At 37.2% G+C, this 18,038-nt stretch overlaps 1 protein-coding gene across 3 annotated transcripts in view; it reads left to right on the forward strand.

The window, feature by feature from the left end:
- LOC129711327 (mesoderm induction early response protein 2-like) overlaps positions 1 to 13,684 on the forward strand; it is an 85,843-nt gene extending 72,159 nt beyond the window's left edge. For all 3 annotated transcript variants that reach the window (XM_055658905.1, XM_055658906.1, XM_055658907.1), the window contains exon 13: positions 1,423 to 13,684. In XM_055658905.1, the coding sequence (XP_055514880.1) occupies positions 1,423 to 1,892 (470 nt within the window). In that variant the 3' untranslated portion in view covers positions 1,893 to 13,684. The remainder of the gene's footprint in view (positions 1 to 1,422) is intronic.
- The last annotated feature ends 4,354 nt before the right edge of the window (positions 13,685 to 18,038 follow it).

The following is an 18,038-nucleotide window of genomic DNA, read 5'->3' on the forward strand; positions in this document are numbered from 1 at the left end:
TTTTTATTGTGGGCTATTGTGTGTAGATTGCTGATAAAAAAATGAATTTAATCCATTTTAGAATAAGGCTGTAATGTAACAAAATGTGGAAAAAGTGAAGGGGTCTGAATACTTTCTGAATGCACTGTAATAGGTCACAATGGTAATAGTGTGCCGTCGTCGTTTGAGCAATGAACTTCTAGCTGCAGCTTTATTATTAAATGCAACAACACAAGAAGTCAAATCACAACAAATCATCAGTTATGCTAGGTAAACCAGAGCATAATAGTGCAAGGCAAAGAACGTATTGCTAGGCAAAGTAGTACGACGTCCATTGTAGTTTGGAGCTGAGGTACAGTGGATGTTCGGGTTGTGTAGGGTGATTCAAAAGCCTGAGGTTTGATGGAAAGAAACTGTTCCTGAACCTGTAGGTAATGGTTTTTGGGCTCCTGTACCGCCTTCCCAATGGTAGCAGCGAGATGTGAGAACGACCAGAGTGGTGCTGGCCTTTGATAATATTAGCTTCCTCCATGGGTAGCGTTTCCTGTAGATTACTTCAACTGGTGGTAGACTGGGCAATGTCCAACTTTATAGCCTCTTTTGTCATTGGGCTATTGAATTATCAAACACCCCATGATACAACCACCCAGTATGCCCCCTGTCATGAGTCTCCTCTACATTTTGAGGGTGTGGAGATGATGATGAGCTTTCTTTGTGATTGTATCAATGTGCTGAACAGATCATCAGAAATGTTCACGCCCAGGAATTTGAAGCTGTTGACTCTCACTAATGCCATCTTACCAATGAAAGCAGGTTCATGGCCCCTTAGGTTTTCTTTCCTCGGGTCAACAATCAATTCCTTGGTCTTGAGAGCAAAATTGTTCTTCTAATTTCATCTCAAAAGTCCTGAACATTACAACCAACATTGCTACTCATTTACAAAATCCTGATGCTTTAATCCAGATTTTCAGATTTCCTGAGATGTAGCTAAGTTTTTCTTGTAAGAACATTGGCCAGGGTGCAAAGTTGCTCCCAGTTTACAATTTTTGCTTGTCGAATAGGTGTCCTAGATTTGGATTTGCATTGTGTTGTTTTCACCCCGTGGGTAATTACAATATTTATTATCTTGAAGGGGTATATGTTTACACAAAGGGTGGTGGATGTACAGAACAAGCTGTCAGAGGAGGCTGGGGCTATCCCAACATTTAAGAAGCAGTTAGACAGGTTTGGTGAGATATGGACCAAACGGCGGAAGGTGGGACCGGTGTAGCTGAGACGTGTTGGTCGGTGTGGGCAAGTTGGGCCGAAGGGCCTATTTCCACACTGGATCACTCTATGACTCTATAAGTTGGTACAAATAAATTTGTCATGGATATCAATTGTGCATTAGGTCAAGTTATTACCTGCTTGTAATCCCATCTTTATGCACACGTTTTATTACAGAGCAGCAAGATGTGGAACTTGCAGTTTGCACCATGAATAATAACAGCCAGATGTTTGAGTATTGCAATCCTGCAGTGAACGGACCTGAAACGAATTGTTCTATGGATCCAATCTGTGGCCAAGGAAGAGTTACCCCCACACGTGACTGTGATGCTGTTACTTTAAGTCAAGCAGAATCTGGGTTTTTCCAGCTGGAACTGGATCAAGTCATTCTGGACAGGCCAGCATTGGAGATGTCCACAAAAAAGTTGAAGATGGATTTCTCACTGCCTAAATCGTTTAATGACGGGCTGCCTGACAATCCCAGCAACGTGGTTTTTGAAAACCACACTTCCCACATTGCTCAAGCAAAAATGTCTGTGGCCGTGACGGATTTCGGAAGTATTGATGTTGGGGACGTGAACAGTTTGCTCAATGCTCATACATTGCACCACTCTGCAACTATTCAGTCGGAATCTTTATCTCAGTGAGAGCGAGGCATCTCACAGAATATTTTATTTATATTTTACTTTAAAAGTTACTGAAAACTATTTTTTGGCATGACATCAGTGATGTCTTATATTTATTTACAGTGCATATTTGTTTCTCAAGAAAAGGAACCATTTATTTTTGGGCCCAGGTACATGAATGGGATCTAATCCTTTGGATGTCACATGGAGGAGACTTTCCCCACATTTTTACAGATCAAAACCTTTTCACCTGTTCAGTTTTTGTATTCACCTTGTCAGTAAAATTGGATTCATAATGTTATCACCGACAAATCTCATTCATGACAACTATTCTAGTCATAAACATTTTTTTTATTGTGCATGGTGTTTAACGTCTAATGTTAGTCATTTGCTACATCTCAAGAAATTAATCAGTGTTCTTTTTTGGATAAAGACGTGTGCATTTTGTGTGACAGATTTTTTTAGTAGTAGCTTGATTAACCAAGCCATCTGCAAGGAGCTACTTTCATGACTTTAAAAAAAAAAAAAGAAAATGAAATAGTTGTTCCTTTGGTTTGGGCAAATGTGAGCTGATTGACTGGAGTAAGTCCCATTCCCTGTTAACTGTTTAACTATCTCCCATTTGGATTTAACTGTTTTGGATGAGCCCACCTTAAACTATTCCAAGCTGATACAGAACAGTGGCCTGGGTGGCTGAGAGTGTACCTAATATTCATTGATTCACTACAACCAGTATAGATAGTACTAGGGATTGATGAATCTGAGTCCCAGGGACTCCATATACCAAACTGTGAACTAGTTGCTGTATGGACTTTATGCCACTAGATGATGGTTTCTGGTAATACTTTACTGTACATCTAGTGTTAATAAAGGGCACTCACTGCATGGACCAGAGACAATTTGTATTTCCATGAACGTGAGGGTTGCAGAAGTTTGCTTTTTTTTCTAAACTAAAGCTGGCAAGTAAGATAAGCAACTGAACCCCACATTAAATAAAAGTGCAATTCCTGTTGGATAGCTGCTAAGTCTCTTTATAAAAAAAAAAAATTAAAAAAAAGCCAGTATATTTTCCCAGGCATTCTTGCCATGGTCCAATTGGAATGCATTCACTGGTTGTTTCCACCTTGCTGCTGCCCTGTTACCTGGCCATTAAGTTAAGCATTTAGAACTGCCTTTATTTTTGAAATGCTCTTCGTTTAAAGCACATGCCGATTTTGCATATCAGAAAGACGAGCTGTCAGTACATCGATACAATTGACAATTGATGATGATTAACCTGGCCTGCATTGTGATTGGAATCCTCCTCCATCAAATAAAGTCAAAGCATTTTTAAATTGTAAAACTACAATGTCCTTTGTGGAACACAGAGTGAGGAGTTCTCAGTATTCTGCACTTGAGTTGCATCTTAATTTGGATGGTGCCATCTTGAACAGACAGGTGCTGCAATAAGCTTTACCTTTCAGCATATTTTATAAAACACAACTTTAACAATCTTGCACTGAGAAGGTCTATGCACTCAAATGCTATTAACTTTCTCATACATCACATAATGCTGTGTTAAAACAATTCCTGTCTTGGGGAAACTGGTTTGATAACTGCATCTATAGAACTGATGGGGACTAAAGCACAAACTTTATGCATTAAAGCCATTTGTGCTGTACTTTGTTTTTTTTTTATAAATGGCACTGAAAATGTTATCAGTCATCAGATCACTTTACCCTCTTCTCCCTGTACCCATTTCAGGCGCTGTGCACTTTTCCTTTTTGTTGATCCAAAGGTCACACTTGATATGAAAGAAACTCTTCAGTGTTAATATGACATTGCTTGCTGTTCAGTATTTTTAGACTAAGAGTTGGAATATAATTTATTTTTTACTTGCAGTTAACAAGCCTATTCAATTCAGATTGAGATGTCTCAATAACCTTGATGTTTGCTGTAGATATCTAAGTGAAAGGTTTTCCCTCTTTCTGTAGCTTTTTAAATATATGCTTTACAATCCATTTTAATCAAGGTTTAAAAATTGCTTACTTTGTTTGAATGTCTGTATACCCGTGCTATTGTTAAATGACTTCATGACGACTTCAATGATTAATGCAAACAATAGATCTTTATTCTTTTGGATACTGAACCCTGTGAGGAAAGTGCCTATTAGGTTTGCAGATCATCATTGTTATATTTGTGTATTTTTGTCAATCTTGGCTCGATGGTAGTTCTCTGGGTCAGCATTCAAACTTAGTTCTCGGGATGAGCACATAACCAGTTAGTGTTGTTTGCTCGAGGTGAAGTCTTTCAGGTAAATTGTTGGACCAGACTTGTGAAAGGTCCCTTCAAACTATACCAAGAAAAATAGTTCTTGGACATTATTTGCCATTATTTAACCATTCACCAGTATCACTAAGTCATCTCTTGTGCTACAAGTAAGATGAACTGACAGTTCAATTTGATGTGGCTTTACTAGAGGCACACTCTGAAATAATTACGTTCTCTCCCTAAGAAAAGATGAAGGTGACATTTGCAATTGCATCAAATGTCAAGAATGTTAATTTTTAAGCCATCTGAAAGGAGCTATACTTTCATGACTTTTAAATCTGTAGGTGTTGCAAGATGATAGTCACTCCTTTGAGACCCAATATATGATTGATTATATCCATGTCATAACACAACCCTGTTTGTTGTTAAAAGTTCAGATTTCACAACATAAAAATATTTCCTTTAAACTTGTGCTGCTCTTACAATTGCCTTTTCAAAGTTCATGTCTAACACAGATCATTTATATCCTTGTTTAATATCGAGCGAGGCTCTATTTAAGAAAATCTATCATGTCAATGCCAAAGTATTTTTCAAAGCTTCTACAATGTTATTACTTTTTCTTGATATTACTCCCTGCAAGGAATACACAGTACTAGCAGGATAATTACTCCTACCTGTACATCATCAATTCCATCTTTTATGCTTTGAGCACAATTTCTTTTTTAATGATCTGATAAGAGTGAATCTGGAAGAATGATTCTTTTGTATTCAGTTTCTCCATGCAGAGTAATTCATATTTGCCCAGTTAGTATTAATGTGTTGAACGCACATCGTAACAAGAACCTCGCATTCCTCTAATATTGCTGCCATAATGTGTTTATTGCCAAAAGATAATTTAATGCAAAAAATAATAATTCTTGGAGCAAAATCAAATGTACCAAAGCTCTGTGTATACATTAGGAAAGTATTTAATAAGATCCTCTTGTAGTGAAGAACCATAATCCCCAATATTTACAAATAGCAGTTTACCTTCATAATAACGGGGGGAGGGAAGAATGATGTCCGTTATTGTCAATTGTCCACTATAACACAGTAAGGGGGGTAAATATGTAAAATATTGGAAAAGGTCAATGAACCAATGACACAAAATACATAATAATTTAAACTTTTCACCCGATACAAATGGATGCCTGAGTAACAACAGATTTTGACCATTATAACCACAATCTGTTTTTATAAACATGTCCGTAATGACAAGGGTAAAACGATGGTTAAGATGCTGGATTTTCTTGCAACTTTCAGCATGTTGTTTGGTTACTTCTTTGGGAAGTGTATTTTGAATGGGGGAGGGAACACTAAAACAGAAATCATCCTTGATTACTTGTGTTGTGTTGTTGCAAGCGAATCGACCACTGTCTATACCGTCTGTCTCGCGTTTTGAAATAGTATTGAGAGCAGACAACTACTGACCAAAGCACTCGCAACTGGAAATCAAGGTCAACTTTCTTCCAACATGTCGAATTGCAGGGGTTTTTATGCTACACAAATCTCATGCAACGGTTGAAAATACTAACAGCCACCTCAAATTATTCCAATGAATTCATATCTGCACTGTTATAAAATGAATGAGTGCAACTTCTTTTTAAAGATATGACATGGGAATGAGAGTAAGTGAGACCAAATATTATGAACAAGTGAGCAATTTGCATATTTTATCTTTTGTCCAAAGTTTCCACTTTCAATGAAGTGGAGTTTTTATTTACATGCTCTTCCACATCCACTGGAGGGCAGCCCTTGTTTAAAGTACCACTGAAGGTCTATTTTCCACCCTGATGGACAAAATCAGCACCATAACTTTTCAAATAGCTTGTCTTTTCAATGTTCTGATCAATGCCCTTTTTAGAAACTTCATTTAATTTTTCTAGATTTTGTGGAGCAACAAGTATGAGTTATTTGGAATAGCTGAGTTACCGATGTACTTTGGTAACAAATATTTTTATAAAGTACATTGGTAAACACTTTTTGAATGTTTTACTTTAAAAATTCTTTAACACTTTCCTGCTATTTTGTTAGTTGAAACGTGCAGTTTCATTTCAAATTAATAACCCACAAAAATATGATGCTTTTGGTGCTTTACCCTTGAATGTAATGTTTCTTGCTGTCAGATGATGGAGTAGGAATATTATTTCAATGTGCTCATTTGACAGCTGTCCAATCTTTAGATTTATTCTTAAAACTACTGAATGGGCAGTCAAGATTTTAATACTCTTGAATTTGCTTAACAATTAGAATATCGAAGTTTGAAGCATTGTTCTGATTTTATTACTTTTCCCCATTTGAGTTTGTTCCCATTCGAGTTGGTTCATAGTAGTCGAAATTATTGAGCATGACATGGCCCTGAAGATAATGATCGCTGGTTGTCCTTGTTCATAGATAGTGCTGTGCTGGCTGTATTATGTTTCTCGCGATATAATTTCTACATGCATTCTGTGTACATTTCTTAACATTTTATCTGCCATTGTGCTATTGCCACCTCCTGTTTTTTACTTGTGCCATAAGTTTCCCTTGTGCATCCGTTAACACGCTCACACTGCAATGACCGGAGAATGGACTCAAAAAAAATTAATTGAACTTTTATTTAAAACAAGGATACAATCTTGCAGCAAAATAACAATCGCAATATGTCCAAGAATTTATTTTTCTGAGAGGACTGGATGGAAAGCAAAATGCAATAGCAGGGAGTGAACATGATTGTATCTTAACGTTAATTTACCCCAGCCCCAAGATATTTGTTATGCAGGTAAGTTCAGAGCTCTATATTTGCAGCTCAGTCAAGGGAAATCAATAATATCTGATTAATATTGAGGGGATCTACTGCATCTCACATAAGAAGAGTTGAACTTGCATGGAGGGTACAGGTAGAGTTGAAAATATATATTCCTGAGTGTCATTGGGCAGAAGCCACCCAAGGAAATGACCAGGTTTGCAAAAAAAGTAGAACTATTAAGTTGGCTTATATTAATTGTCACAAACCTTGCCAAGTTTGCATTTCCAAAGCTAATAATGGATATTTCCACTTACCAAAAGTTATAATTTTTTTTTAAGTGTCTACAATTGTAGGTGCAATGAATGGATAGAGGCAGCAATAAGTCGTGGTCCCATAATGTATTATACCATAAGAGAGAGTGGGTATTCTATTCATATTGTGTAGTATAACCCCTGAACTATCAGCAGATGTATTTTTGTGAGTTTCCTACGGGAATGTGGAGTTACGATGCAATATTATTCCTATAATACTGTGGCATTGATAATTTCTAATGGTACATAATATACCGGATAGTCGGTTGCTGCATAATATCTGCCAGATGTTTTTGTTGTATAATAACTTGATACTCTGTCATTGGACTGAATTGGAAGATTGAATATAAATGTAGTATGTATATTTGTACATTTTCAGCCATGTATTTTAATCTCTGCAATCCTTTATATACATGTATTTGAACGGTATTGAACCCTTTCACAGACCTGATGAGTTTTTAATAGACTTAATGTCAGCCCAAATGCATCTTGTTCAAATCTGCATTGGTTATAAGACAGAAAAGTGGGTAAAATTTTTAGTGATCTTTATGCAGTATACATCATTCAGACTTCTGATGGATTGGGCAAAAGGTGCTTATCAAGATGTTCTATTGTAATGGAGATATGAAGAGCAACTTAATTATTTAGTTGCAATCATCCTTACCTTTTGTATAATGGAGTCCTAACCAATGTTAATCGGCAATGATGAGAGTGAGGAATTTGGATAAATATTTGCAGTCCAAGATGTTATAATGTACTTCAGAACAAAATGTGAGAGATTACTGATATTTTACAGCATTTTGGGTTATTCTTGGGTAATGTAACCAAGAACACACTGGCCATGCATTTGCAAAATGTGGTACCTTCTAAAGTGCTACACAATGCACAACTGAATTATTTGAAGGGAAGTGTTTACTTGTAAATGAAACGAAGGAGGTGGTAGTTTTAAAAATAAATAATTTGTCATGCCGGCTGCTACTATTCAACTTGCTTCTTTGCCTGTGTTCTTTTGTTAGCTCTCCTTAATGCTCAGTCATTGTACATCACAACTTTACTACACAAGGGGTGTACAAGCTGAACAAAAACCTGCTCAATCTTTTCTTTGCTTTCTTTCAAGTTACAAAAACAAAATATTTATTTGGATATTTCTGCCAATTTTTCACATCCTTTAGGTGATATATTTAATTTTGTTCACTATTAATTTCAGCTGCTGATCTCAACTTTTTGCACTTGCTCCAGTTTAGTTTAGTTAAATGAACCAAAGATCAAAGCTGGCTGAAAAGTTCAAGTGTAATTTTTGGTTGTAAATGTGTCTTAAAGTGATCAGGTATGAAAACCAGTTAAGCCCCTGTACGTTTTGGCACTTCCTGCATGCATGCTGATTTTCGACTTTCTTTGTATCATGATCATTGTGCACATTAACAAATGCATGCAAACCATTCTAACCTACTGTTCACAGAAGTAAGAATATTTAGGATTATCAATCATAACAATGACACATGACTCTCTCAAAAAATGTAGCAATTTGATCCAGAGTGTTACTCAAACTGACCAGTTTCCAGACTCTACCCGATTGACCTACCACCAAGAGGTTTCCATCGGTGCTCTGGGTCAAGAAGCAAAATAGTTGTGTTCTCTACTTTTGATATCCATCAACCCTGATGGAAGTGCAGAATTTTGGTGTGGACAGATTGAATTGATCATGCTGTCCCTTAGATTTGTGCACTCACCCTGGTGAGGTTTAGAATGCCAACTGGCAACTGTGAAAGTGTCGAAGAAATGGGAGGGAGTGCAGTTCCATTTGATTGTATTTCTTGTGTTTTTTTACATGTAGTTTTATTGAAATAGATTTAAACCCTGCATCAACGTTTAAAAACATAACGTTTAATTTTTGATATTTAATGATCATCACCCTTGATAAAGATCAATTTTTTAACAAATACGTGTTTACTTTCATGATTTTTCAAAATAACATTAAGCAGCGGTAGAGTTGCTGCCTTGCAGCGAATGCAGCGCTGGAGACCCAGGTTCGATCCTGAGTACGGGTGCTGTCTGCACGGAGTTTGTACGTTCTCCCCGTGACCTGCGTGGGTTTTCTCATGATCTTCGGTTTCCTCTCGTACTCCAAAGACGTGCAGGTATGTAGGTTATTTGGCTTGGTAAATGGAAAAATTGTCCCAAGTGGGTATAGGGTAGTGTTAATGTGTGGGGACTGCTGGTTGGCACGGACCCGGTGGGCCGAAAGGGCCTGTTTCCGCGCTGTATCTCTAACCTAAACTAAAACACTAAAGGACCAATAACATGTTTGCATTCTCCAAACCATGCTTTGGAAATAATACAAATGGGTTAAATGAGTTTGGCATTGAATGTTTTTTTTTTAACTTTGAAACTGCAAAATAAGACCAATTGTTATTTGTGCAGATGTTTTCAAGAATCATTTGAAATATGCCTTCAAGTTGGCTGGAGTGGAGAAAGTCTATGTATCTTTTAACACTTCATGCATGTTACATGTATAGATAAAGGATAGATTAACAATCCGGTATTTGATTAGCCGGTTGCATATCTGTAAATTGCAACATTCCTTGTATGAGACTCCCCTCATTACTCCCAGAGTCATTACTACAGCTTGACACAAAGAAGTCCAAAATGCATCAGAAATTCCTGGTGTAAAGAAGAGAGATAGTGTTAAAATATTTTTAAATTATACTTTGTAAATATAACTTAAGACTATGACTAGGATAACTTGGGATAAAATTGGTCCATTGGAGAGACAGAGTGGACAGCTATCTGCAGAGCCAAAAGAGATAGGGGAGATATTGAACAATTTATTTTCTTCTGTATTCACCAATTAGAAGGATATTAAATTATGTGAGGTAAGGGAAACTACTAGTTTCTATGTAGTAGCTATGGATACTATGTATACTACTAGTAGCTATGGATACTATGAATTTCAAAGTAAAAGAAGTACTGACACGTTTGAAAAATATAAAAGTGGATAAGTCTCCAGGTCCTGACAGGATATTCCCTAGGACATTGAGGGAAGTTAGTGTAGAAATAGCCGGGGCTATGACAGAAATATTTCAAATGTCATTAGAAACGGGAATAGTCCCCGAGGATTGGCGTACTGCGCATGTTGTTCCATTGTTTAAAAAGGGTTCTAAGCGTAAATCTAGCAATTATAAACCTGTTAGTTTGACTTCAGTGGTCGGCAAATTAATGGAAAAGATACTTAGAGATAATATATATAAGCATCTAGATAAACAGGGTCTGATTAGGAACAGTTAACATGGATTTGTGCCTGGAAGGGTCATGTTTGACTAATCTTCTTGAATTTTTTGAAGAGGTTACTAGGGAAATTGACGAGGGTAAAGCAGTGGATGTTGTCTATGGACTTTAGTAAGGCCTTTGACAAGGTTCCTCATGGAAGGTTGGTTAAGAAGGTTCAACTGTTGGGTATAAATGCAGGAGTAGCAAGATGGATTCAACTATGGCTGAATGGGAGACGCCAGAGGGTAATGGTGGATGGCTGTTTGTCGGGTTGGAGGCAGGTGACTAGTGGGGTGCCTCAGGGATCTGTGTTGGGTCCTTTGTTGTTTGTCATGTACATCAATGATCTGGATGAAGGGGTGGTAAATTGGATTAGTAAGTATGCAGATGATACCAAGATAGGGGGTGTTGTGGATAATGAGGAGGATTTCCAAAGTCTACAGAGGGATTTAGGCCATTTGGAAGAATGGGCTGAAAGATGGCAGATGGAGTTTAATTCTGATAAATGTGAGGTGCTACACCTTGGCAGGACAAATCAAAATAGGACGTACATGGTAAATGGTAGGGAAATGAAGAATGCAGTTGAACAGAGGGATCTGGGAATAACCGTGCATAGTTCCTTGAAGGTGGAATCTCATATAGATAGGGTGGTAAAGAAAGCTTTTGGTATGCTAGCCTTTATAAATCAGAGCATTGAGTATAGAAGCTGGGATGTAATGTTAAAATTGTACAAGGCATTGGTGAGACCAAATCTGGAGTATGGTGTACAATTTTGGTCGCCCAATTATAGGAAGGATGTCAACAAAATAGAGAGAGTACAGAGGAGATTTACTAGAATGTTGCCTGGGTTTCAACAACTAAGTTACAGAGAAAGGTTGAATAAGTTGGGTCTTTATTCTCTGGAGCGCAGAAGGTTAAGGGGGGGACTTGATAGAGGTCTTTAAAACGATGAGAGGGATAGACAGAGTTGATGTGGACAAGCTTTTCCCTTTGAGAATAGGGAAGATTCAAACAAGAGGACATGACTTCAGAATTAAGGGACCAGAAGTTTAGGGGTAACATGAGGGGGAACTTCTTTACTCAGAGAGTGGTAGCTGTGTAGAATGAGCTTCCAGTGGAAGTGGTGGAGGCAGGTTCGTTGGTATCATTTAAAAATAAATTGGTTAGGCATAGGGATGAGAAGGGGATAGAGGGATATGGTATGAGTGCTGGTAGGTGGGACTAAGGGAAAATAATTGTTCGGCACGGACTTGTAGGGCCGAGATGGCCTGTTTCCGTGCTGTAATTGTTATATGGTTATATGCTGTAATAATGTTAAAACCTCTAGTTGGTATGTTGTAGATTTCCTGAACTGCCTGGATTGTCTGAAAGAAGCAGTCTGCTGCAAAGTAGGATGTAACCACCAGATGGTGAAACATGTTTATTTTTGTTGTCATTTAGCTGGAGAGGTCGACAACACACTTTATGAAGTTGTAATGGTTGACAACTTTCTGTGCCTGTAAGATTTTATATTCGGACATTAAAAGAACGTCCAAGAACATTCACATTTTGCGAACATGCGCAGTCTGACTTCCAGAAATCTATTTTATATTGCATAGTATTTTATACTTGCGAATAAGATTCCCACCAGGCACCCTTTGAGCTATATTTGCACACTTCTGTTTCACGTGGACAGATATAGTAACATCATTGTAGCATATGCCAGGTATTTTGCAGTATTTAAAATAATAATGAGAAATTTATCATACAGTGTAAATTGCAAAACATCACGTTTTGAACCAGCTTTTAAGAAACCTGCAAAGCGTTTGAGAGCTTAAAACCCCATAGTACTGAAAGAAATGACGCTTTTGAACATTCCAACAGCCAATAATTACTTCCATTTGTGTAATAAAAGTTGTTTTTTGCGTATCTTACCATTTGACCTGATGTGTTGTCCAATAAATACATTGTGAACTATTTTAAAACTAGTTACCAATGCAGTTACATTTGCACAATTAATAATTTGCCCAGCGTTTTGAGATTACTGTAACATATTAAGCTGGAACTTGTATATTAAGGATTTCATGACAATACCGAAGTCCCAGTCATTTTATCCATCAGCCACAACCTGCCTTTGTTTGTAATAATGTTGCATCCATCATGATCTTAAAACAGAAACAATGAAAATCTAAAGCAGTGGTGAAAGCAGATATCTTGCAGGTATCTAATATCCTCATTTTCCCTGCACGTGGAATTAATTCCATGACCACTGATTTGGAAGATTCCCAGCCCACCCTTTCTGAAACTGCACTCTGTGAAAATGCCAAAATTGGCCAAAACCTGTGTATGTAATTTAATAATGAAAAGTATTTCAGAGTTGTGTTGTGTGAGAGACCCTTTTATTTTTCATATGTAGCTGTAGATAAAACATTGGGTGTCCCACTATAGTTAGAATAGGAACATTGTTTTCATTCAGGACAGAATTGACACACACATTGAATTATATGCACAAAATTGGGAAGCGAGAATGCTATCATCTGAAAGCGGGACCTAATGGGAGACTTCAAAACATTCTTATGTTATCTTCAGCATGGGTTGTGTTCATCCTTTGCAAGGGTGCATTTTGCATGAACGCCACTTGTTTGAGAAATTGTGCATCGAGATCAAAGGTTAATATCAAACCATGTTCGAACGGTTAAAATAAAAGGGGCGAAAGTGTAGACATTTGCAAATTTTCAATTGGATATTTTACCAATACAGAAAATTATGTTTTTTGAGACCATCATGGAGGTGTTATTCTTAGTAATTGGTGGACTGCATGTGACACATGCTCCTTTATGCTTGATGAAACGCAAGGATACAAGACTGAAGTTGTGATTTCTGTTTGCCACATGAAAGCTGGTTGCTCGTGTTAGAGATCTTATTGTATGTACATGGGAGGGATTAGTTTTCCCCTTAATTTAAAGAAAAAAATGCATCACTGATTTTACATTCATTGGTTTTCAGTTGTGAGAAATTGCTTCATTAACTTTTAGGTGCCAGTTTTGAGTGTAAATCTCAAAAATTCTCAAGACATTTTATTTTTATTGCTTTAATTGTCTGTCACCTGCCAAAGTAATGAGGTTTTGAAAGAATGTGGGTCTGTAAAGCTTATCATGAGAAATGAGACCCTGTTAAGTTGACTTCCAAACTGATGCACAACACAAGATGCTTTCTTTCCCCAATGAAGTCTCCAGAAATTTTTTTTTTAAATTCCAGAAATTGATTTAAATGTTTGCTGTGCTGCAAGCCAAACAATGTAATATGGCAATATAATATTCATGTACAGTCAGCCTCACCAAATATGCTTGTTGCTAATTTAGCTCAAGTGCTTGTATGAGTGACTTCCGCATGGACAGTGATTCCATCCTTAAGATTCACAAACAGATTTGGAAAGGGCTCACAAACTATGCATAAAGTGTAGAGTATTAAAATGAAGGGTGTTAAAGTGACACTAGAGAAATTACAGTACATAGCCAATCTGATTTAATACTAAACATCCCTCAGCAATCTTGTTTCATTCATACTGGTTTTCTATTTAATTGGAATATTTATATTTAATATTTCTTGATGTGCTGCTGATTTTTTTTTCTTGATTTGGTTAAAATAGTTTACAATAATGCAGACTTCCCTCTTGGTGACCAGTTTAATATTGTTTGTCGTATGAAAGCCTCCTGTTTGCCATTTTGTACTCTACAATAAAACCTTGATAAATAAAATCGCTTTCCCCTTTTGTTTTACTAGACGCGAAACAGTCTTACAGTAATTTTCTATCTTTACGTACTTGACCTCTTTTTAATTGAGACATTGAATATTGTAAAGAAATACTTACAGCCATGAATGATGTAGACACAGAAAAACTAGCCACTTGGAACTTGGGGACAAAGAGCGAAGATGATTAGCAGACTGACCAAAAGTGATGTAATAATGTGCTTTTACACAGTGGATTTGTTAACATCCTAGAATGCAATGGAAGTGATAGTAGTGGAGGCAGGTTCACTTGGAGTATTCAGAAAATAATTAAGGGGAAGGAATTTTCAGGCCTGTGAGATTAGTTGGATTGCATGGTACACACTTGGGCAAAATGGCTGCCTTTCAAGCCATAATGCTTATATAATTGAGATTTTTACAAATTCTGCTATAAAGAAGACAAAGCTAATAGAATCTAAATACCATCATTTTTGTCACAGAACATCCTGTTTGAGACTTGCCTTACCATGGAAATGTCATGAGCTGAATCAGTCACTTCACTGATTCTTCGAAACAGCCAAGTATTTCATGTTCAGCTTGAATGTGACTTCATATTAGTCAGTCCATGGATGAGTTTGATTATTTGTGGTTGCGACATACAATATAATTGTACTTTAGTTCGTTAGAAATCCTTAATCATTTTGGAATGACCTTCATACACTCTTAGTCTTTAGCTAAAAGTGAACCATTATCCTGAATGAAAACTCATTTGGAAGTTAATTTTCCTTTTTACTGTTAAATTAAAATTGGCTACACAATGCGGAGCTCTCTTCTGTTTAGCCATTATGAATGTAACCAAAGTATTAAAAGGGAGCATTGAACATTGTCACATAGGAAACAATGGATGCAAAGGTAATCGCTCACTGTGAAGCCATTGAAAGGAGATATCATTTAGAATTTATTTATATTGTCAATAATGTTAAACGTCAAATACACAGCCTTTCTGCAAAGTGTAGATTCAGGGGCACATCAATCAGAATGAAGGATTGATTAAACCAATCATTTAAGAATATTCTCAAGACACTAATTAAAATGTTTAATTTTGAAGTGCAATAATGCACAAATTATACTATAATCATTACCACAATAAACAAATAATAGTGATATCAAGTAACTGCAATAGTGAAAAGTTGAAGATCACAGTGCAACCAAAAACACAGTACATAGAAGATCCTCGAGGACCAGAGGACATGGATTTAAGGTGAAAGGGAAAATATTTAATAGGAATCTGAGGGGTAACATTTTCACACGAAGAGTGGTGGGAGTTTGGAACAAGCTGCCAAATGAGGTAGTTGAGGTTGGGACTATCCCAATGTTTAAGGAAATGACAGGTACATGGATAGGACCGGTTTGTAGGAATATGGACCAAACACTGGCAGGTGGGACTAGTGTATCTGGGACATGTTGGTCGGTGTGGGCAAGTTGGCCCAAAGGGCCTGTTTCCTCACTGTATCACTCTACCATTATATAGTTGCTGAGGTTGTGGTTAATGCTGATCAGTGTTCAAGAGCTTGATAGTTGCAGGGAAGAAGTTCTTGAACCTGGTGGTCATTGTTTGTAAAATTGTATTCCATTTATTATAGTGTTTCCATGTGATGCTTGGCACTGTAATCTATTTAATCCTAATAAAAATTCCCCCTCGCGTATATAATTAGAAGCATTTGGATAGAAAAACACAGCAAGCTTATTCCCCATTTCTAAGCATTATCTAATGGTTGACATGTTCAATTACATCTGCTGATAATTGCTGGCAGATGTCATGTTTTTCCAAAGAATGAATTGCATAAAAGGAGAATTAATATTCTCAGCCAGCGCAATATTTTCATGTCCCTGAAGATCAGGCACATAAGTTTGATTTTTTTTTTTCCATTTTTGTTTGATACTTAATTCCCAAATAATTTGAAACAACAGCACCTAATGAACTGAAATGGATACACTTTTAATTTGTAAATAAAAGAGAAAGGGTTTGGTTGCAATTCGCATTTTCAGTTCAAAATTTCTGTTATCTTAATTAAGTCTGTGATTAATTAATTGATTGAAAGATACAGCCTGGAAACAGCCCCTCTTCTCTGCCACACATCGAATGGAATCTTCTATAATAATTTTGTGGGGTTTTTAATAGATACAAAAATGACTGAATATATGTCATTGGCATCATAATTTATATTCAGTAATAGTGACAGATGTCATACTCTCCTTATCAGATACCTTTTTGTTTCCTTGTCCACTTTTGTTTCCTTTCCATCTCTAGCCTTGCTCCACCCAAGTGACAATCAAACCTCTCCCCTCACCTGTATCCCCCTATCAGTTGTCGGGCTTTGGCCTGCCTGTACCTCTCTTTTCCAGCTTTCTTTCTTTGCCCACCCCCCTCCAAAAAATAAACCAATGACAATCCATCTGGAGAAGTGTCCCGACTCATATCATTCCCTATATACATCCTTCCGAGGTGTTGCCAGTAAAAGACTGGCCAGCACCATGCTGGTAAAAACAATGTGGTTCACAACTGGCTGGCTGGTAATGGGGACACAAGAAACTGCAGATGCTGCAGTCTTGAGCAAAACACAGTGCTGGAGGAACTCGGTGTCAGGCCTTGAATGGTCAGGTAACGTTTCTGGTCGGGACCCTTCTTCAGACTGATCGCCCGTAATCTAGGGAATGATGGATTAATGTTAGGATAATGTGCAAGTAATGTTTGAAAGGTCCAAGCCTGTACTCGCTGGTGTTTGGAAGGATGAGGAAGGATCTCATTGAAAGCTACCGGATAATGAGAGACCAAGATAGAGTGGATGCGGAGAAGATGTTTCTAGTACTAAGAGAGTCTAGAACCAGAAGGCACAGCCTCAAAATAAAAGGCCGAACCTTAAATGATCAGAATGAGATGGGCCGATGTCGTGGAGGTCAAGGCAATAGGTGTTTTTGAAGCAGAGATTGGGAGTTTTATGATTAGGAAGTGTGTTAATGGTTACGAGAAGACAGAAGAACGGGGTTGAGAAGGAATAATAGATCAGCCGTGATTAAATGGTGGAGGAGCCTAATTGGCCTATTTCTGCTCCTATATCTTATGGTCTTTTTTGGGTCATTTTTTTGGAAGATTTGTTCCATTAACTGAATTAAATATCCACATTTGTGCCAGAAAAGTTCTAGTGATCCGGTAATTAAAACATTTCAGATCTTATGGTGGTCCACTCAATGCTGCCAGTTAATGCGATCACGTTTTTGTGTTTACCAATTTCGATTATTTGCTGAAGGGAACTCCAGCTATTTTCCTAGTTTTATCTCTCGTGACCGCAGTAGATGTTTGTTTTTTGCCACTCTCTGTTTGTGTCTGGGCGCCTGTGTTGAATTGGCAGCCACTGTTACCGCCAAACAGAACGGTTCTTATCAAGTGCTTACACTGTAAAAGTCACCAATTCTTGACTGAAACTCGTCATGGAGCAGTGGGATGAAGTTATGCCAGGAATACGATTTTAATTTTGAATTCTCTTCATTTTTAAATACATTACTGATCACAAAGATGACCTGCTGGTGATGCATTGTATTGTTTTGGATCATTCATAAACATTGACATTTCTCATCCTAGATCTGGAATAACATTTATATCTGCTGTTCTTAACTGCAATGCTTTTTATCGTTTTTGTGCGTGATTTCCAAATATGGCCTCAGTTATTCCTCAGAAAAGAAGCTGATTAATATTTCTAGATGGATCCATTAATTCTTTTTCTTTAATTGTCCTTAGTTATAAATATCTCTTGCAGCCATTTTTCCTTCACCCCCTTCTCTTCTGCAGGATGATGAACGTTGCCC

This window comes from Leucoraja erinacea, chromosome 29, assembly GCF_028641065.1.
Source record: "Leucoraja erinacea ecotype New England chromosome 29, Leri_hhj_1, whole genome shotgun sequence".
NCBI classification, from domain to species: Eukaryota; Metazoa; Chordata; class Chondrichthyes; order Rajiformes; family Rajidae; genus Leucoraja; species Leucoraja erinaceus.